We start from the raw sequence: 21,539 nt of genomic DNA, 5'->3' as shown, positions 1-21,539 counted from the left end.
AGTGTTGTTTTTTCCCCCACTTTGTACAACTTATTCAGAATATGAGCACAAAATTTCATCGATGCTCAGTTAAATTTAAGTAATTCGGAATTAACAAAATTCATGCACATATTTACAAGGTGTAATAACATAAAATGGTCTTTTAAAATTATAGTGCCACCATCAAACTGTGTGTCTATATTTTGAATACTTACATAAATTGTTGTTCATGTTTGTGTTTACATTCATAGAGTTGAGCACATTGTTAAAAATACACCTTGAAAAATAGTCATTCAGTTAGATTTTGAAAACTTAAATACATTAAATGTTCTCGTTCAAAGCACAATCTGCACACGCCGATTATGTAGCTAATATGAGAGGATTTTGAACTTTTTTTTATCTGGTATTTTTTATAAAGTTTCAATTTCTGAGTAAAATTCTCTTTGTAAAGAAACTGCTGTAATTAGAAAGTATGAGCATTAAAATGGACAATTTTGAATGCATGATGTTGACAAATTGAAGGTGACACGAGGTTATACCCTTAAACTTAAGGGTACAAATTTATGTACTAGGCTGTTCTCCGTCCCAAGTAAATTTACGCATGGCATAGCAATTAAGAAAAACACAAAGAAGACTACGAGTGCAATCACGAAAAACCAGGTCCGTCTTTAACACTGTTTCTGCGTCTGTCTGCAGACTTCTGCCTCTCTCCCACCACTGCTACAACCGCCACAGCTACCGCCTCCATGGGTCAAGGCCCATCAGGCATGAACCGCCCACCGGGCGATCGCAAAAATGATTCCGATAACAAAAAGGACAAGAAATACGAACCCGCGGCTCCCCCGTCCCGCGTCGGCCGCAAGCAGCGGAAACAAAAGGGCCCTGAGGCCGCCGCCCGACTGCCAACCGTCACCCCTCTGACTAAATGTAAGCTTCGCCTCCTGAAACTAGAGCGCATCAAGGACTATCTTCTAATGGAGGAGGAATTCGTGGCCAATCAAGAGAGGCTGAAGCCGTTAGAGGAGAAGAACGAGGAAGATAGATCGAAGGTCGACGATTTGAGAGGCTCGCCAATGAGCGTCGGCAACTTGGAGGAGCTAATTGATGAAAACCACGCCATAGTTTCGTCGTCAGTCGGGCCTGAGTACTATGTGGGGATTCTTTCCTTCGTTGATAAGGACCAGCTCGAGCCTGGGTGCGCTATTCTCATGCACAATAAGGTATGATCATTTGTTTGTGTTTAGATTTTTGAGAATTTGGTGTTATCTCATTGTTTTGGGATAATTAGGGTTGTTTTATATGTAGTATAATTTGTTTATATTTTGACAATTGGGTTGGGATTTTTGAGAATTGGGTGTTTTTAGGGTTGCTGTAGGTTGCTTTTGCTTATGTTTATGTTTTACTTGTTAAGGAAAAAATTAGGTCGTTAAATTGTGTTTGGCAAGAGGGAATGTAGCAAAACGAAAAGAAAAAAAAAAAAGAAAAGAAAAGAAAGTGATATATGAGAAATTTCTATTGCCATTATGGTTGATGCTTAACAATCCATTTTTCATTATCATGTTTGTCATAAATTTTCTTGTGTTGCTTGATGTATGATGAGCATTGAACTTTGTACTGGTAGCCTGAAATTGGATCAAATTCGAAGCCAAATATTTTTTGTGCAACTTAAACATTTTCTGGGAGAAACTATATATAATACCTAAACAATATCTATAGAAACTGCAAGAAAAATATGGTGCAATACCACTCTCTTACATTTTCCCCTGAAAGTTCATATGTTATGCATTTTGTTTTCATTTGATAAAGAGTTTATCATGTGTTATTCTATAACAAGAAATTTTACCTAACAAGAAATTGGTAAAATCATTGGCCCAGTTTTGAATTTTCCCCATATATAATATGTGGAGAGTAAGTTATAGAACAGCATGTCTTTCTGTGAGCCATAAATCAGTGTGATAATATTCAATGATTCATCTACCAATAAATGTGTTATTTTTCATGTACCCATGATGAAAGAAATGGACATTTTACTCTAAGCTTCTATATTGAATGTGTCTTCTGTGAGGTTGAAAGTCTTGTTCTAAATTTATATGATAGACTTGTGTTCTATTATTTAGATTCTGAATGTCGTTTTGTTGTTTATGTTTATTCAGGTCCTTTCTGTTGTTGGGCTTCTTCAAGATGAGGTTGATCCCATGGTTTCTGTAATGAAGGTTGAGAAAGCTCCACTGGAATCATATGCTGATATTGGTGGGTTGGATGCCCAAATACAAGAAATTAAAGAAGCAGTGGAGCTTCCACTCACTCATCCTGAATTGTATGAAGATATTGGTATTAAACCCCCTAAAGGAGTCATACTTTATGGGGAGCCTGGAACTGGTAAAACTTTGCTTGCCAAGGTGCGTTAATCTCTCTCTCTCTCTCTCTCTAATATATATACACTTGCATCATAAATACACATGCTAATATAACTCTGGAAATTAGCATAATCTGGAAATTAACTCTTCTATAGAATCTTCATCATGGGTTTGAAGTTATGAAATTTTTTCTTTGCATATTATGAGCTCTTATTCATTAAGAACGGAAATAGTGAAAGAGCCATCTCTAATTTGAACACGATCTCTTTAATAAAGCTGTCTTTGAGTTTGGTTATATTTTCTTTCACAATTTCTCAAGGGGGATTTATAATTATTTTAGATATTGCAAACCTGATAGGAATTCTAAAAACTGGGCCATGGTAGAACTATTACCTCTTTTCTTATTTTTTTAGAAAACAAGCAATCGGATTAGATTCAATGAACTTGTTGTGATAGAGGCCTTTAGACTGGTATTTTTTTGCTCAATTTTCAGTATAACTAGATTTAGTTGCTAAAGATATATGCCTATCTTTTTATCAAATAGCTCTTTTCAGTTAAGTTGTTTAGAATTTTTTCCATGAAAAATCTGTAAATTGTATGTCTTGCTGGGAAATTAGTCTCACTCTTTTTGTTTGGTTCATCATGAAACCTCAGTACTTACTAGGTCATTCTTTTGGGGGGTTTGGTTGGATTGGAGTTTAGATTAATGTATCTATGTTGTCAATGGCAAGTGTGCTGCAATGTCAATGGGAAATGATAAGGATTTGGGCTTTGTACTTTTGCTATGATAATGAGGATGGAATTATTTAATAATTACTTCTGCTTACCTATATCCTTTCCCTGAATAAACTTGCGACTATTTGTATATCCTTGGAATATGTATACTACAATATATATAGTCACTTAGTGAATTTAAATAGGAGGAATCAAAAATATATTAGTTAGAAGTATTTTATATTAATTAGGGACTGTGAAATTAAATTGGAAGAATTAAAAATATATAATTAAATTAATTTTTCTTAATTAGGAACAAAATATATTATAGTTATGGTTAAAATGAAAGTTTTATGGTTAAACAAAAGTTTTCTTATGGTAATGTAAATAAATTTAACTATTAAACTGGCTTGTCAATGCCTTTTCTATGTAAATATAAATCATATTAATGTCCTTTTTGGTCAGTTCAAATATATATATGTGTGTTTGTGTGTGTGTGTGTGTGCACACGCGCGGCGCGTGGAGCTTAATGTAAAAATGAAGTTAAAGTGAGGAATTAACAGTGAGGAATTAACATATAACTTGGAATCTAGGAATGTATTCAGATATTTAATGCATAATCTGTGTATTTCTGGTATGAAGCAAATATGCATTGCATAATTGCTTGCACATCTTTTGTTATTCACAAATTTTGAACTTTTTTGCTTCACCACCCATTCAATATACCATTCAGCATTGGCTGATGTCATGAATATGGTCTTATATTTAACTTCAGGCAGTCGCAAATTCTACTTCCGCAACTTTCTTGCGTGTAGTAGGGAGTGAATTGATTCAGAAATACTTGGGAGATGGCCCAAAATTAGTCAGGGAACTCTTCAGAGTTGCAGATGATCTTTCGCCATCAATTGTATTCATTGATGAAATAGATGCAGTTGGCACAAAGAGGTAGTTTATTGATGTAAGTGATTGCAAGTGGTATTACCATGGTGACAGGTTATGATTGACAGTTTCTGAAAACTATGTTTGTCAGATATGATGCACATTCTGGTGGTGAACGTGAGATACAGAGAACTATGTTGGAATTGCTGAACCAGTTGGATGGTTTTGATTCCAGGGGAGATGTTAAAGTAATTCTTGCAACAAACAGAATAGAAAGTCTTGATCCTGCTTTGCTGCGCCCTGGAAGAATAGACAGAAAGATTGAATTTCCCCTTCCAGATATCAAAACCAGAAGGCGCATATTCCAGGTAGGTTTATGTGCAAGATTATACTTACTGCATGATGTTATTCTTAGGTTGGGTTCCCCATAATGTTTTCTTGCTTCCTTTGCGAATTTAGATACATACATCGAGGATGACATTGGCAGATGATGTTAACTTAGAAGAGTTTGTAATGACCAAGGATGAATTCTCTGGGGCTGATATCAAAGCTATATGTACAGAAGCTGGCTTGCTAGCTTTAAGAGAGCGGCGCATGAAGGTGATCTCTTGCATACTTTGAAGAATATTTTAGAACATCGAGCAAATCATTTGAATGTCTTGCTGATTAACTTAGTGCTTGCATATAATTGGAATTTTCCGGTGCTAAATTTGCTTGAAAGCCTAATTGAGAATAAGGTTGCTGGTTGAGAATAACTTTGATTTCTGCGCTGTCCTTTTTTTTTTTGGCCAAAGTTGTGGAATAAAATAACTGCTCTTCTATGGAAACCAAGTTTTGTTTTGAAGCATTGTCCCCCTCCCCCATTCTTTTTCTCTTCTTTCAACTTCCTGTCCTCTCTCTTGTTGCCTTTATTGTCTTCCTATGTTTTTGAGTATGGAATTTTCTTCCTATGGAGCCTTTGTTGGACTTAAGTTGTAGACTTAATTATTTGACAGTTGCCAGTTCAGTTCTCTAATGTTTTTGTGTTTCTTGATTCAGGTGACTCATGCAGACTTCAAGAAAGCAAAGGAGAAAGTGATGTTCAAAAAGAAAGAAGGGGTGCCAGAAGGACTTTATCTATGAAGGCAAATCCTTTATGTGAGGGTAGTAGAAACTCTTTTCTTGTTTCTTTTAGCTCTTCACATCGGGTTCCATGATCTTCGTTTGAGGTGATTGTTTTTCAACCATTACTAGTTGGATATCATCCTTTTGAAGCACTTTTTATTGTTTAACAGTATTTGATAATCCAACAATTATTTAATGAAACTTTATTTTCACAGAATTTCTTGCTTTAGGTTTTTGTACAAGCCATACATCTAGATAAAATTGCAATATATTTTATTTATTTGATGCATCATCATTGAATCATTCATGATGACTGAAAATTATTTGGAGACCTTGATTATAGAAAAAGAATGTAAGAATAGTGTCTTTCTAGGAGTAAATTAATTAGAGGAGAATGATTGTTGGAGGTTTTTGGGGGAGATGGTTTCTTGTTTTTGCTTTGCTTCAACGGTTAATAGTCAGATATCTCATCCTTTTTGAAACACCTTTTGTTTGTCAAGGTAATGTGATAATCTGTCTTAGGTATTTCATGTGCTAACGGGTGAAGTTCAGGGTGAAGTTCAAACTGTTCGTTCATAGAACAAGAATATAATATATCCCAAGGAAAAAGAACCACAACATAGTAATTACAAAAATGACACCACCCTTGAGTCTTTTTATTTTTCTTTCCAAGAACACTGTTTGGTCCCTAGTTTACATAAATGAGATCAATACATTTCATCAGTAACGGTATTCTGGTTGAAGATTTGCATAAACAAATGCTTTTCTTTTGAGTCATTCTGCTTTTGGCTTTTCTTTGACCCATTTGACTAACCTTTTCGGCTCTACTTCCTCACCACTGTCATCTTTCATCCATCTTCCATATATTCAAGTGATTAATTTTCCTAGCTTCCTTTACTTATGCGAGAAATTCTTCTTCTAATTGGCTAGCTTCGTTAGGTCAAATTTATGCATTAAGCTAGTAGGACACTCTAGACAGTAAGTTTTGTAACCACTCTGCAATTGCATTCCGGAATATTATTGTTAGTGTTGTTCAGAGAGACAATCACATACTTGTAGGCATACCTGCACATATATAGAGTGTAATTACGAAGTAACGAAATCATTATGTTATGTTTGAACATTAAGGAGTCGAGGGAAAGTAGCCTTATTTTCGTCTCAACCGAGGCAAGTTTTGTACCCAAGCTAGGGAGTTTCTTTCACAGACTTGAAAATGGCAAACAGGTTCTATAGAGTCATTTTATGTATAGCTTAAACACTAGAAGTATTCTGCATTTATTAATCATCCCAATGTATCTATGGCTTTTCCACTCTTTATTTGTGGCTTCTCAAAGCATCAACCTAACAAAGGAAAATCCAGTGATTCTCCAGTCCAAAAACACATTGATTTTTACTCAAAAAGATAATCTGGTTTTTGAACTTTCTTTACCCAAAACTCAAATCTCTTATTGTAGATATAGATGGAGACAGACTCATTGGGTGGATTTGAGTACGGAAGATAAGTGGAAATAAGGGGAGTGAGAGTGACATGCAGCTTGAGGTTTTATGGAAAGGAGGAAGATGGCGGTGGGGCTTCAGCGGTGAATTGGAGATTGGGTTGTGGAACGGTGCAAATACTGGAAAGGGAATAGGGGTGAATTTGAGGGTTGTAAAAGAGACGAATAAAGGAACAGGAACAAAAAAACTATGTAGGATAATTTTATCTTCTTGTTAAAAATTAGCGGTAAAGTTTTCTTTTAAGGCTTTGTCATATTATAACTTTAGAGGTAAAGTGAGCTTTTTATCGAATGTTAAGCACTTTAACATTTAAATTTTTTTTAGCAATTATAAAGTTAATTAATTAAACAGCTAATATTTTTTTTTTGTCATTTTAAATTGAACAGTTAATTTTATCCAATATTTTTAATTTAAATTGCTATATAAATAAATATCAATTAATTAGATAATATTACTTACTTCGGTCGTAAATAATCTTATGAAAGGATTAAAAAGCAAATCTCTAAGGTGTTACAATTATTTAATCAAATTATGAAAGTGAAACAATTAATTTTGTCAATTCTCAGAAACTAATCAATTAATGGTGAGATGGGTCGGGTCAATTGAGTTCATGTATTAACAATTCCTTTGGAAGTGAACCGCTCTCATTAATTGTTTGGCCTCTCCACTTTGTTTTCGCAGTCAGCCTCTCCACCTTGTTCTCTTGTACCAAGAGAGGGAACGGTGTCAAATGTAAATAATAGGCTTTTGATGAGAAAAAATAACTTTTATTTTATATTTTTTTCAATTATTATACAATTTTAAAGATATACTGAAAATGTAAATGTCTCTTAATTTAAAGTAAATCAAAATTTCAAAATAATTATACTCTTGAAAAATAGTACACATATTCTTTTTATATTGAAAAATAATTGAGAATGAGATTTTTTTTTTGGAGCTTAATATTTTAGAATACCCTAAATTTTTTAAATTTTTACACTTTTACCATTTTTTACATTTTTATCAATTTGATTTCAATTTGAACATCTTATAATAATGGCACCCTCAACTTCAATTAAGAATGAATCCATTCTGACTATAAGATAAGCATAATTTGTTAAAGCACAGTTTTAAGATTTGAAAAGAACTTAGCTACAACTGGTGTATGAATCTACCCTGTACGCTGAACGATAAAAAAAAAATAATATAACACATCTTTTGTCATTTGCAATAGCATGACAATGTTATAGCCTCTGAAATTGGGTTGGAGCTTTTAACCTTTGTAACTATTTTAATTGGCAAACAGAGTTTGACTCTTGTCCTTATTTTGACAATACTTGTTTATGACAGTAGATAATGCTGATAATAAATTAATTACTTTAATTCTTGCGGGCTGGAGGCCGTAGTTTTGATGTTGAACTCCGGCGCCGCGATGGGTTGATCTCCGAGCAGTCTCGAGTAGATCGTAACATTCCTCACCCAGATTTCAATTTCACCCAATTGGCGACTCTATTTTCTAATAAAAGCTTCACCCTAAGGGACTTAGTTGCCCGTTCTGATGCGCACTGAACACAAGTTGAACTTTCAATATCACATTTTACTTCGGACCCATATATGGATCCTAGGGCTGTTCGTGGGTCGATTGAACCCATATATATAACGGTTTGGTTTGGTTTCATGGTGGATCCTACCATCCCAATTTATATAACCTGTCCCAAGGATAACTAGAGTCTTGAAACAATTTTCATGGTGGATCCTACCATCCCAAGTTAGATAATCTGTATTATCAGTTTCTAATGCAAGGCAAAGTAGCTTTTGCAAAAAGCTCTCTCTCTCTCTCTTTTTTTTTTTTTTTTCACAGGAAGCCACAAGTGAGAGTTCACCCGTGGTCATTCTTTTCTTTTTTTTATTCGATTTTTTTTTTTGTCAAAGAATCCTTAGATCTATATATTGGGATTTTGTTATCCATGTTTTAGAATTTTGTTCTCAGATTTAGTTCTAAATTATTATTGTTGTTGTTTGTTGTTATGGTGATTTTGGCTTGTGTCTTTTGTTCCTCTGTAATAGAATGAAAAAATTTGAAAGTAATCAAATCGGACTTATAGAAAGACTATTGAGTCGAACAATAGCTGTGAATAGCCACCAAGTGGAGCAAGCGATCAAATACTTTAAATCGTGGCTGTGTGTTTTTTTTTTTTGTACAAGTGATTTATTATCAGATATTAAGAGGCTTAGGACATACTAGACTAAATAAACATTTTTTTTTTTTTGTATAACTAGGAAGTTTAATCCACTCGAGCTCTAAAGTGTAAAGGTTTTTGCCCACTTCTCAGGATCGAACTTGTATTCTCTCCCTTACGATGATTGAAGTCACTAACTACTCCAATCAATACCTTGTCGGTATATAAACATATTATTAATAACATAAATAAGTTCATAATCATTTATAATAAGGCATAAAATATAAAATAAAAAAATAATTTCTTATTTAAAATTTTAGTTAAATTCTCAACTTTGATATCATTATTAAAAATCATAGCATCTTTGGTTTATTTAAAGATATGTTGACAATTTCAAAAATTGATTGTGAATTACTTCTTGAATATCTCATGATTTGATGAGTAAAGCTATTTGACTGAATATATAAATTCACTTGTAAACTTTGCAACTTTAATCTTATGGCAACATAAATTTTGTGGATAATTTATTAACTATCGTGCATTTGAACTTGTAAATTTTGGTAATATCGTAAACCCTTCCACATTTGAGACTTTTGACTTTTACATGAAAAATATTGATTCAATCTGTAGTTAGTATAACTTTTAGAATAATATTTTTATAAATTTTAATTGTTTAATAAATGTTTAATTGATCTAATTTTACAAGTTGAAGTATACAATATAAAAAAATGTTTTCAATCAAATGATTTTCTAATTTAAAGTGATTAATAAATATAATTAATAAATATAATTTTATAAGTTGCAGTGTTTGATTTTATAAATCAAAATAAACAGTTAAAGGTACTATAAAATTAAGTAATAAAATTTAAGAGTAATTTATGTATTACACTTGAAACTATTTATTATTGGCTGAATATATTGTTTCACGCTCAACTTTAATGCTCCGTTTATATCTGTAAAATAACTTACTGAAAAATATTTTTCAAGAAAAATATTTTTCTAGAAAAACATTTTCCTTGAAAAACAAATGACTTATTCTCCGTTGTTTGGTTATAATTTTGAAAATTGGTTATAAATATTAAAGTTTTTATCTCATGAGCCCATAAAAAATATTAATAATAATAAAAAAATTTATAATTTAAAAATTTTATTGTTCAATATGAGAAGAATGCAAAATAAAATATAAATTATGCAAGTTATTTTACGGAAACAAATGGCTGCCTAAGTTTTGTTGCAATTTCACTCTGATTTGACCTTTATGCTAATTTTACCCTGAACCTTAACCTTTTATTGTAATTTCACTTCAATTTGATATTTATACCAATTTCACCTTAAACTTTGATCTTTTATTACAACACCATCCTAAATTATAATTAGGACTTAAATTGTAAATAAAAAATAGGTTCGCTCTAGACCTTGGCTTGGATTAACTTAATACATTTGTGTGAATAAGAGAGTTTGGGTTAATGGTAATGACAATCTCTATTATTATTTTTAATATTTTTAAATTCTTTCTTTTCTTGATAATAAGTTATATTTAACAATTAATTATTTGATATATGAATTTTTTTTTTTAAATTAGAAAGTGCTAGTGCAATAAAATATCAAAGTTCAAGGTGAAATTGATATAAATGTTATATTAGAGTCAAATTACAACAAGATATTAAAATTTAAAGAAATTGACATAAAGATCAAATGAAATTGAAATTGCAATAAAACCTAAAATTGAGGGTAAAACCATATGTTAGGCGATTTTGGCCAAAGTGACCCTTATACTGCTAAATCAACGCTTTCACGAGCCACGTATGTATAGACAGTTTTAATTGCAATTTTTTTAAATCTAGACACTAAAATGGAAGGATTGAACGTTTGAAACATAAAATAATTTTGAAATTCAATTGCTTATTTAATACTCCTTTCGTCCCATTTTATTTACTCGTTATTTCTTTTTGAGATGTTTCAAAATATTTATAAGATTTTTAGTTTTGAATATTTAAATAATTATTTTTCTCATAATAACTCTTATGGTTGTTTATTAAATAAAAAGACTTTTATTAATATTTTAATGAGTTAAGGGTAAAAAAAGTTTTATTGACTAAATTCTGAATATATATATTTTGTCAAATCATGCAAACAAAATGAGACGGAGAAAATATTATCTTTTGAAACTCAATAGTACCTATCTAAGCCAACTTGTTAATTCCAACATAAAACAATTTTGGATGGTGTCAAATTTACTCGTATCATAAGGCCCCAAGTTAACCAAACATAGATCAAGTTTAAGCAAATCTAATACCAAGTGTATATGTTAAAATTTCTTCAGAAGTTGACCCACTCTATAGCTTCATCTTTGTTTTCATCTCATTCGTTCCACTATAGCCCTTTAAGGTTGACCCTTCTTCATTTTGACGTCTCCACTTTGTTTTACTCAATATTTTTGAGGAAAAATTATAATACGATTCATGTAGTTTGTGAAATATAATTAGTGTGGGATTATCTTTTTTTAAAATATATTAATTTGACCTCTATATTTTGTTTCTGTTACATTATTAGATTTTTCTATCCAATTTTTGTATCTTTTTCTGTCAAGTCAATAAAAAAACACAGAGGCCAAATGAGGGATAATAAAATATTATCTCAAAAAAATTACAGTGCAGTCCCTATAGTTTGAAAAGTACAATTAGTCTATCCTTATATTTTTGAAAATAAAATGGATATTTTAGTCATTTTATAATAACTTAAAATAAAAGATACCAAAATTTAATGGAAAGATTTTATAGTCTAACAAAAGTAAATTATAAGAATATTTTAGTCTATTTCTTAAAAGATAAGGACATATTAGTTATATTTCTCAAAATAATAAAATTTACAAAGTTATTGTCACCTGCAAGAGCCAATCAATTCAATGCCCATCTTTTTCCTTGTTCATCAGAAACTTGACTACGATGCTCTATTATTACTATGGCGGGCCAGGAGATAAGGAATGGCTTCAGTCAACAATAATAAAACTTACCACAGGTCCAAAGATTTGCTGTCATTGTAGCAGAAAAAGACCGATTCACAGAGGTCCTTTATTGGGAGTTTGGTTTTTTTATTTTAGAGATGTTCGTGAGGAGAATGTAAGGAGAAGGTCTTCTTGATTTTTTGAATATGCCCCTCCAAAGGTCTTTGGATCCTTTGATCAAGAAAGGAGGTTGTGTCTATTTTCAGAGTATGAAAGAGATTTGAGAGAGAAAAATTTTTGGTTCCAGAATTGGGGAAATATGATGGGTGTCTTTTATTTAGAACTGTGCCGTAAAAAAAAAACCGGGTTTATCCTGGGTCATTTGGTCCTTGGATTTGTCTGGATTTTTTCCATTGCCATCCGATTTTTTTGTCCATCAGACCGGACTAATCACTGATTCGCAAATTAACTGATCTGATTCTGTCTTAAAAACACTGATTTTAATGTAAAAAAAAAAATTTGCCTTAGACTTGATGCGTGACCCCACTTATAAATCAAGCAAATGAAATAAAAAAAAAATATTTCGATTTTTTTTTAAATGTATAGTCAGAACCCTTATTTTAATTTCATTAGTTTAGTCCATAGGTGGAGACATAGACCAAATCTAGATAAATTTTTCCCCGATTTTACTAGCCTCCATCTCCATTTTGCTCGGAATGAGTAATTATCCACCTAGAGTTGAAAAGCGAAAATACTATGGCTTCTATATGTCAAATATAAATAAATAACTCTTTAAATCACAATTAAGCAAAAATAAATCATTTATAGAAATAATATTAATGTTTCTCTCGTAGTGAAAAATAGTTGAACGTTGAAACTAAGTTTTTAAAATAAAAAATAGTGTAATATTTCATTTTTTTAGGTTATAAAAATTATGATACAAGTTAGACTTATTCTACAGTTGAATTTCCATTACTTTCAATGCTTTTTATGTTTGACCAATATAATGTCACATCCTTTTACTAAAAAAAAAAATATTGTTATCACTTTCAAAAAAAAAAATTTATATAATATCTATATATATATGTATATATTATATATTTTTTATAATTTAATTTTGTACAATTTTGAGTGATTAATTTGATCCCTATAGCAGTAATTATTCTAAAATTAACTACTAGTCTATCTAATAGTCAACTAATAATTATTTATGAAAGATTAAGAAAATTTTAAAAAAATTAATTTCAATTTTCATGCCAAATAAATATTAGGTTTTCAGTTAATAATAAACAATCTATTATTCCTTTCAAAAAAATAAAATAATCTATTATAATGAAAAAATATATATATAATTTAAGGTAATTTAGTGAGTGGTTGGTGTATAATTAATTACATTCTTGGTAAAAGATTGAACGGTGGAGTCACAATCATATAATAGTTTCTTAATTAAAAAAAATTAGAATTTACCTTTCTCAATACTAAAAAAAAAAAAAAATTAATATTAAAAAAAAAAAAAGAAAAAATACGTTTGTCCTTCCCGTTCAATATATAAAAATGCCATGGGCTTGTCTGATCATAGACGTTGCTTTTTCCTATTTTTGTTTCCCTCAACTTTCCATGAAGCACCTAATTGTGGCTACTCCTTTGAATTTTATATTCATTATTTTCTCTCTGGGTATATCATTCCCATTTTCATCTTCAACACTTCATAACGCATTACATGAAGGCTCATCTCTTTCTGTTGAAAAGCCAGACAACATTTTGCATTCATCTAACGGCATTTTCTCTGCTGGGTTTTACCCAGTTGGAGAAAATGCATATTCTTTTGCCATATGGTTTACTCAACCCTCTTGCATTAACACTTGCACTGTTGTTTGGATGGCAAACAGAGACATACCCGTTAATGGAGAAAGATCAAAGCTTTCTTTACAAAAAACTGCCAATCTAATCTTAACTGATGCTGGTAACTCCATTATTTGGTCTTCTGACACTTTCTCCCTCTCTCCTTCATCTTTAAACCTGTATGATAATGGAAATCTTGTTCTTATTACTACAAAAGAACGAGTAATTCTATGGCAAAGCTTTGATTCCCCTACTGAAACTCTTCTTCCTTTACAACCATTTACTAGAAACTCAGTTCTTGTTTCTTCAAGAAGCTCAACAAACTTTTCTTCTGGCTTTTATAAGTTATCTTTTGACAATGATAATATCCTTCGCCTTGTTTATGATGGTCCAGAAGTTTCAAGTGCTTTCTGGCCAAGCCCATGGCTGCTTAGCCGCGAAGCAGGGAGATCTTCATATAATAGTAGTAGATTTGCTTCGCTTGATTTGTCTGGAAAATTTACTTCATCTGATAATTTCAGCTTTCTCTCTTCTGATTATGGAGTGCAAAATATTCAAAGAAGATTGACTCTCGATTTTGATGGGAATCTAAGGTTATACAGCAGAGAAAATGGGAATAGCAAATGGGTAATTTCATGGCAAGTGTTTGCTGAATCATGCAAGATTCATGGAGCTTGTGGACCTAACAGTGTATGTAAGTATGATCCTAGCTTTGGCAGAAACTGTTCTTGTCTTCCTGGTTTCAAAATGAAAAATGTTTCTGATTGGTCCTTAGGCTGTGAATCGGAAATTGATGATTCTTGTGGTGCGAGTAATGCTTCTTTCCTTAAATTTGCTCGTGTAGAAATGTATGGTTATGATCTTGGTTACTTCGAAAATCATACATACGATATGTGTAAGGAAATATGCTTAAAAAGATGTGATTGCAAAGGTTTTGTATTTAAGTATATTTTCCAAAACCGTCCTGACAATGTTCCTTACTGTTTTCCCAAGACACAGTTATTAAACGGATATCGTTCGCCAAATTTTCGAGGAAATTTTTACTTGAAAGTACCCGAAACCATGAGATCCCATGACTTGTCACTTAAAGAACGAAGTCTTGAATGTTCTATTGGAGCTGTTGAGAATCTTGAAAGAAGGTATGTGAAATCAAATGAGAGTTGGTCACAGAAGCTGTTGATTTGGTTTGTTAGTGCAATTGGGTTAATCGAGATTCTTGCAATAGTTTTAGTTTGGATTTTCTTGATTAGAACTCAGCAAAAGAAAGATTCAACAATTTCTCAAGATTACTTTCTTGCTGCTACTGGTTTTAGAAGATTCACTTACACTGAGTTAAAGAAAGCAACAAGAAATTTCAATGAAGAAATCGGAAAAGGAGCTACTGGAATTGTGTATAAAGGAATATTAGCTGATAAGAGAGTTGCGGCCATTAAACGACTGAACGATACAAGTCAAAGCGAAGGTGAGTTTCTAGCAGAAGTAAGTACAGTAGGAAAACTTAATCACATGAACTTAATAGAAATGTGGGGATATTGTGCAGAAGAAAAGCACAGGCTCTTAGTGTATGAATATATGGAAAACGGATCTTTGGCTAATAGCTTGTCATCCAAGAACCTTGACTGGAAAACTAGGTTCAAAATATCGGTAGGCACTGCTAAAGGCTTGGCTTATTTACATGAAGAGTGCTTAGAATGGGTTATACACTGCGACATAAAGCCACATAACATACTCTTGGATTCTAATTACCAGCCAAAAGTTTCAGATTTTGGGTTATCTAGGTTATTTAGTAGAGATGACCTAATTGGCAATTCAGGGTTTTCAAGAGTAAGAGGTACAAGAGGTTATATGGCTCCTGAATGGATATTTAATTTGCCCATTACTTCCAAAGTGGATGTTTATAGCTATGGAATTGTAGTGTTAGAGATGATTACCGGAAGAAGTCCATCAATGGCCGGCTATGGTGATAATGATGGTGAGGAAGTGGAGAATATGAGATTGGTCGAATGGGTGATGGAGAAGAAAAGAAGAGCTTCTGAAACTAGTATTTGGGTTAAAGAGATTGTGGATCCTGTCTTGGGGGTGAATTATGATGCAAAGAAAATGGAAAGTTTGATAAGAGTGGCATTGAAGTGTGTGGGGGAAAGCAAAGATGGAAGACCTACCATGAGTCAAGTGGTTGAGATGATTTTACAACTTGAAAGTTATAATTAATTAGCTGGAGAAAGTAAAGAAATTGATGTAATGTTGCTTATATTAATTGATGATTTTCATGCATGTAATTATATTGTATAATCCAAACTTGGTTTTCTGTTGTTAAATAATTTCAACATTATTTATTACGTTTACTTGTTCAGTTCGATTAATTTTGACTATTTGTTATTGTCCATCTTAGATGACACTTTTAAAAATTAAAATATATTAATTATTTAATTTTAATTTTATCCATGTATAAATTACTATTTATACTAAACTTTGTCTCAATTAAATGGATATTAATTAAAGGGTAATTTAGTCAACTACCCTTATTTATTTTTAAAATTGAGATTATTCAATTATTTTCTTAATTCTTAGGAAAAATAAAAAATTATCAAATTTAACTGAAACAGGGAACATTACAAACTGTTTCCCTAAGCATGTAAAAGACGGAATTAATGTTGATATTTTTTTTTCTCCTTTGTATATACATTTAAATTTTTTTAAAAAAATAACAAAATAAATTAATATAATGTTAACTCTTGACCTTTCTTATGTTAAACGATAAATAATTCACCTATAATGTATTGATTGGAGTGGTAAGAGATTTCAATCTCCTATAAAGGTAAAACACAAATTCAATTAAAACGGTACATGCATTACCTAGGTTCGGCCAAACTAAGGACTAAGAGAAATAAAGCTCTACTTTGAGTTTTAAGAATTTTAACATAGAAGAGTTCTCATCATTTAAAAGGGAGCAAACTCAACCTCACGACCCATATGTGGTTCGGTCAAAGCAAGAAAGAAGGGAGGGGGAAATGTTCTCATGCAATTGGACTTTCTCATAGGTTATTCAAGCACCCAAGAATATAATTAACCATTAGAACACATCATTCAAGCCAAAAATCACAAAATCTCCAAAATTCTATCATCAAACCCCGTAATTGAAAATTAAAGAAAATGATTAAGGAGACGAAGTTTATGAGCACTAACCTTTTAATTGAGCTTTTAGAAGCTTAAAAAAAAAAACCACCCAAGCTATGGACTTTCCCCCTGGCCACCTTGGAGGGTACTCCTTTCTCTACACAATGATAGTAAATATGTAAATATTGCCTAAGATATTCTGTTATGATTATTTGCAATTGTATTGCTGATTTATAGTATTAGTTATAAGATTATATAGCCTATAAATATGTATTTGCTTAATGAATAAAGCATGGAAAACAGAATTACTTTCATGGTATCAGAGCTTTAGGTGATACCCTTCTTTCTCCTTCTTCTTCTTTCCCTGCTTTCTTTCTTACTATTTTCTTTCCTTTCAATGGCTGACAAGGTGCATCCAGCCACCACTATTACCAATATCAAAACAGCCATTCCTCTAACTCTTGATTATGAGTCCGCTCAATACAGCAATTGGGCAACACTCTTCACTATTCATACCAAAGCTACCCTCACCCATGATCACATTACACTGGTTACAACTCCGGTTGTTCGATCTGCAGAGGAGCAAGCCACTTGGAGTCGAATTGATAATATTGTTCGACAATGGATATATAGTACGATATCCAATGATCTTCTAAATACTATTATAAGCCCTGATGACACTGCCTTGGATGCGTGGACTCATCTGGCTGATTTATTTCAGGATAATAAAACTGCTCATGCCATTCATTTGGAGACTGAGTTTGCCAATACTCATCTCCGTGATTTTTCGGATGCTAAAACTTATACACGGCATCTCAAAGTGTTGGCTGATCAACTCGCAAATGTCGGAGAACGAGTTTCTGATCATCGTCTTGTTCTTCGACTCCTAACCGGTCTTCCCGAAGCTTACGAGAGTTTCGTAACAGTTGTTAAGAACAAAAACCCCATGCCTTCCTTTTCCCAAGTTCGATCGATGCTCCTGTTAGAAGAGACCACAAAAGCAGAACGACTGAAGCAAGAAAATAATACATCTTCGCATACTGCTATGCTGATGAGGGTGGATACAGAGTCAGTGGGTCCCATCCTAATGGGGAAAATTCTAGGGCTTCTTCAAAAGGCAAGCGGCACATGGGAAAACAGAAAGGGGCCCAAAATAATCGCAGCAATGGGTCGAATAATAGTTATCGCCCAAATTCACGATTTCCACAGCAGTCTTTCGTGCCGCTCTCTTTTCCGCAGCAATCCTATTGGCAATACCCGGTTTGGAGCTATTGGAGTTCGCCTCAACCCTGGATGGCGCCACCACCGCCTTGCCCATATCCTTCCACACCATGGGTCTCCAGACCAACGCAGCAAATTTGATCTCCGGGGGTGTTGGGTCCTCATCCGTCTCAGGTTTCACCGCAGGCGTTTCATGCCGCAACTGTTACACCATCTGTTTCGGGTTACAATCCCTCTGTTACTGGTTCATCAACAACTGGTTATGCTCCCACTGACATTGATCAAGCACTCCACACCATGCCTTTACACCAACGTGAGGAGCAGTGGTTTATGGATTCAGGAGCAACATCCCACATGACTTCTCAACAAGGTACGCTCACTTCTTATTCTCAATTGAGCCCCAATAATGGTATAATTGTTGGTAATGGTGCTGTTATTCCAATTCGAGGATTAGGGCACGTACCCCTAACTAAAGCCAAACATCCTTTAAAATTATCTAATGTTCTACATGCCCCTAAGATAATAAAGAATCTTGTTTCTGTTCGAAAGTTTACCACTGACAATTGGGTGTCTGTTGAATTTGATCCTTTTGGATTTTCTGTGAAGGCATATCCGACGAGGACCAAAATTCTGAGATGTGAGAGTACTGGTGATCTATATCCGTTTAATATTTCTGCACCTACTGTTCAGTCTGCTTTGTCTGCTTCTGTGTGTTCTGTTTCGCCAAATTTATGGCATTTGCGGTTAGGCCATCCAGGTGGGAATGTTCTTCATTCACTTCGAAAGAATAATCTCATTAGTTGTAATAAAGAAAAATTTTCATTTTGTAATTCTTGTCCACTTGGTAAAAGTGTACGTTTACCATTTTCAGATTCTTTGAATTTCACTTCTCAACCTTTTGCAATAATCCATAGTGATGTATGGACTTCACCTGTTCAAAGTTCATGTGGTCATAAATATTATGTCTTGTTCTTAGATGATTATACCAACTTTTTGTGGACATTTCCGTTGTCTCATAAGTCCCAAGTTGTGTCTACGTTTATTCGATTTCATGCTTTTGTTAAAACACAGTTCTCCACTTCCATTAAACAATTACAATGTGATAACGGACGAGAATATGATAATCATACCCTTCAGAACTTCTGTTTAACGAATGGCATTGTTCGTCTGTTTTCTTGTCCTTATACCTCGTCTCAAAATGGTAAATCTGAGCGCAAAATTCGAACAGTCAACAATATAGTTCGTACTCTTTTGTTGCATTCGTCTGTTCCTGCCTGTTTTTGGCATCATGCACTTGATATGGCTACATATATTTTGAACATATTGCCGTGTAAGAATCTGAATTTCCTTACTCCTATACATGTTTTATATCAGCGTGTTCCAGTGTTGTCCAACCTTCGGGTTTTTGGGTGTTCTTATTTCCCTTTGCTTCCGTTGTCTTCTCTAAATAAGTTACAGTCTCGTTCTACACCATGTGTCTTTCTTGGGTTTCCTAAAAACCATAGAGGATACAAGTGTCTTGATCTTCAAACAAAGAAAATAATTATTTCTCGTCATGTAACCTTTGATGAATCTAGTTTTCCATTTTTTGATATTAATTCATCTTCCCCCTCTCATTATGATTTTTTGGATGCCCCAATATCTCCTGTACTCTTGCAGCAAATACATAATTCTACACCTATTATGCCGCAACCTCAGTCATCCATACCAGCCCACTTGCCACTACACCTACCAGCTTCACCACCAAATACTACTCCTCACCTTTCGCCCACTGCTCCAGCCCTGGACCCACCGCTAGCACAACCAGACCATTCCCCTCTCCCTCTAGCTGTTGTGCCGCCACAAAGAATACATAATATGACTACTCGCAGTCAACGGGGCATTACCAAACCTAATCCAAAGTACAGCCACGCTTTTCACACTCATCACACACCACTTTCTCCTCTTCCAACCAATCCAGCCCGTGCACTTAATGATTCGAATTGGAAAAATGCTATGACTGATGAATATGAGGCCCTAATTCAGAATAAGACTTGGGTGTTGGTACCTCGGCCATCAAATGTGAATGTCATTCGTTCCATGTGGATTTTTAGACATAAATTTAACTCTGATGGTTCTTTTGAGCGCTACAAAGCTCGTCTTGTAGGTGATGGACGCTCACAAAAAGCAGGCATTGATTGTGCAGAAACATTTAGTCCAATTGTCAAACCGGCCACCATTCGTACTGTGCTCAGTATTGCAGTTTCCAAATCTTGGCAGATACATCAGTTAGACGTCAAAAACGCCTTTCTTCATGGGCATTTGACTAAAACCGTGTATATGCACCAACCATTGGGCTTTCGAGACTTGAGCAAACCAGATGATGTCTGCTTGTTACAGAAATCACTCTATGGTTTGAAGCAGGCACCACGTGCCTGGTATCAGCGGTTCACAGATTTTGTCAAGAAGATTGGGTTCCAACATAGCATAGTAGATCATTCTTTGTTTATTTATAAGCATGGTCATAATATTGCATATCTACTCTTATATGTTGATGACATCATACTTACAGCCTCTTCTAGTGAACTTCGACAGCACATAATCCACCTTCTAGGCACAGAGTTCGCAATGAAAGATTTGGGCCGGCTGCATTATTTTCTTGGCATTAGTGTTACACACACTAAACATGGTCTGTTCCTCTCTCAACAAAAATATGCAGCTGAGATCTTACAACGTGCCGGAATGGAGCAATGTAAGCTTTCTTTTGCGCCAGTTGCCGTTAATGGAAAAATGAGTGCTGCTAATGGGAAATTATGCCTTGATCCTCAACTTTATCGTAAACTGGCCAGAGCATTGCAGTACTTGACATTTACTAGGCCAGATATTTCTTATGCCGTACAACAATTATGTCTTTTTATGCACAACCCATCTGAGCTTCATATGAATGCCTTGAAACGAGTTATTCGGTACATCAAGGGTACACTGGCTTATGGTTTGCATCTAAGGTCCTCCTCCTTACACTCTCTTATTGCATACACTGATGCTGATTGGGCCGGCTGCCTAGACACTAGACGTTCAACATCCGGATATTGTGTTTTCCTCGGAGACAACTTACTCTCATGGTCCTCCAAAAGACAGCCTACTATCTCTAAATCTAGTGCTGAGGCCGAGTACAGGGGGGTTGCCAATGTGGTATCCGAATCTTGTTGGCTCCGTAACTTGTTGCTTGAGCTTCATTTACCACTCGACGAAACAACACTGGTTCATTGCGATAATATCAGTGCCATATACCTGTCTGGTAATCCCGTTCAACATCAACGAACCAAACATATTGAACTTGATATTCATTTTGTTCGTAAGAAAGTTAGTAAAGGGGAAATCCGTGTACGCCATCTTCCATCTCGGTTTCAGATTGCCGACATTTTCACCAAGGGCTTACCACGTGTCTTATTTGAAGATTTCAGGACCAGCCTTAGCGTTCGTCCTCCTAACCCTATGACTGCGGGGGTGTGATAGTAAATATGTAAATATTGCCTAAGATATTATGTTATGATTATTTGCGATTGTATTGCTGATTTATAGTATTAGTTATAAGATTATATAGCCTATAAATATGTATTTGCTTAATGAATAAAGCATGGAAACAGAATTACTTTCACACAAGAGAAAGCAGCAAACTCAACTCAAAGAAATCAAAAAGAAAGAGAAAAGCATGCATGGAGATGAAGAAATGCAATAGCATGACTT

At 33.8% G+C, this 21,539-nt stretch overlaps 2 protein-coding genes across 3 annotated transcripts; both read left to right on the top strand.

Annotated features, from left to right (window-relative positions):
- Positions 1 to 528: 528 nt before the first annotated feature.
- On the top strand, positions 529 to 6,773 carry LOC105628502 (26S proteasome regulatory subunit 4 homolog B). Of its 2 annotated transcripts, XR_016322157.1 has the most exons (7): positions 529 to 1,199; positions 2,133 to 2,378; positions 3,826 to 3,995; positions 4,081 to 4,297; positions 4,389 to 4,529; positions 4,968 to 5,137; positions 6,488 to 6,773. XR_016322157.1 is itself a non-coding variant. In XM_012209919.4 (6 exons), exons 1-6 carry the CDS (start codon positions 726 to 728, stop codon positions 5,049 to 5,051), a joined length of 1,332 nt encoding a protein of 443 aa, XP_012065309.1. In that variant the 5' UTR covers positions 529 to 725; the 3' UTR covers positions 5,052 to 5,250. The 2 variants fall into 2 exon arrangements, 1 of the variants encoding a protein (XP_012065309.1); XM_012209919.4 differs by lacking the exon at positions 6,488 to 6,773 and having other exon boundaries at positions 4,968 to 5,250.
- Positions 6,774 to 13,245: 6,472 nt separating this feature from the next.
- LOC105628510 (putative receptor protein kinase ZmPK1) lies at positions 13,246 to 15,779 on the top strand. The gene has a single exon (XM_089724657.1). The coding sequence runs from the start codon at positions 13,251 to 13,253 to the stop codon at positions 15,684 to 15,686; it is 2,436 nt and encodes an 811-aa protein (XP_089580783.1). The 5' UTR covers positions 13,246 to 13,250; the 3' UTR covers positions 15,687 to 15,779.
- Positions 15,780 to 21,539: the final 5,760 nt, after the last annotated feature.

Source organism: Jatropha curcas, chromosome 8, assembly GCF_041381405.1.
Source record: "Jatropha curcas cultivar XTBG-Jc1 chromosome 8, XTBG_Jcur_1.0, whole genome shotgun sequence".
Lineage (NCBI taxonomy): Eukaryota > Viridiplantae > Streptophyta > Magnoliopsida > Malpighiales > Euphorbiaceae > Jatropha > Jatropha curcas.
This window is presented reverse-complemented; position numbering and strand designations above follow the sequence as displayed.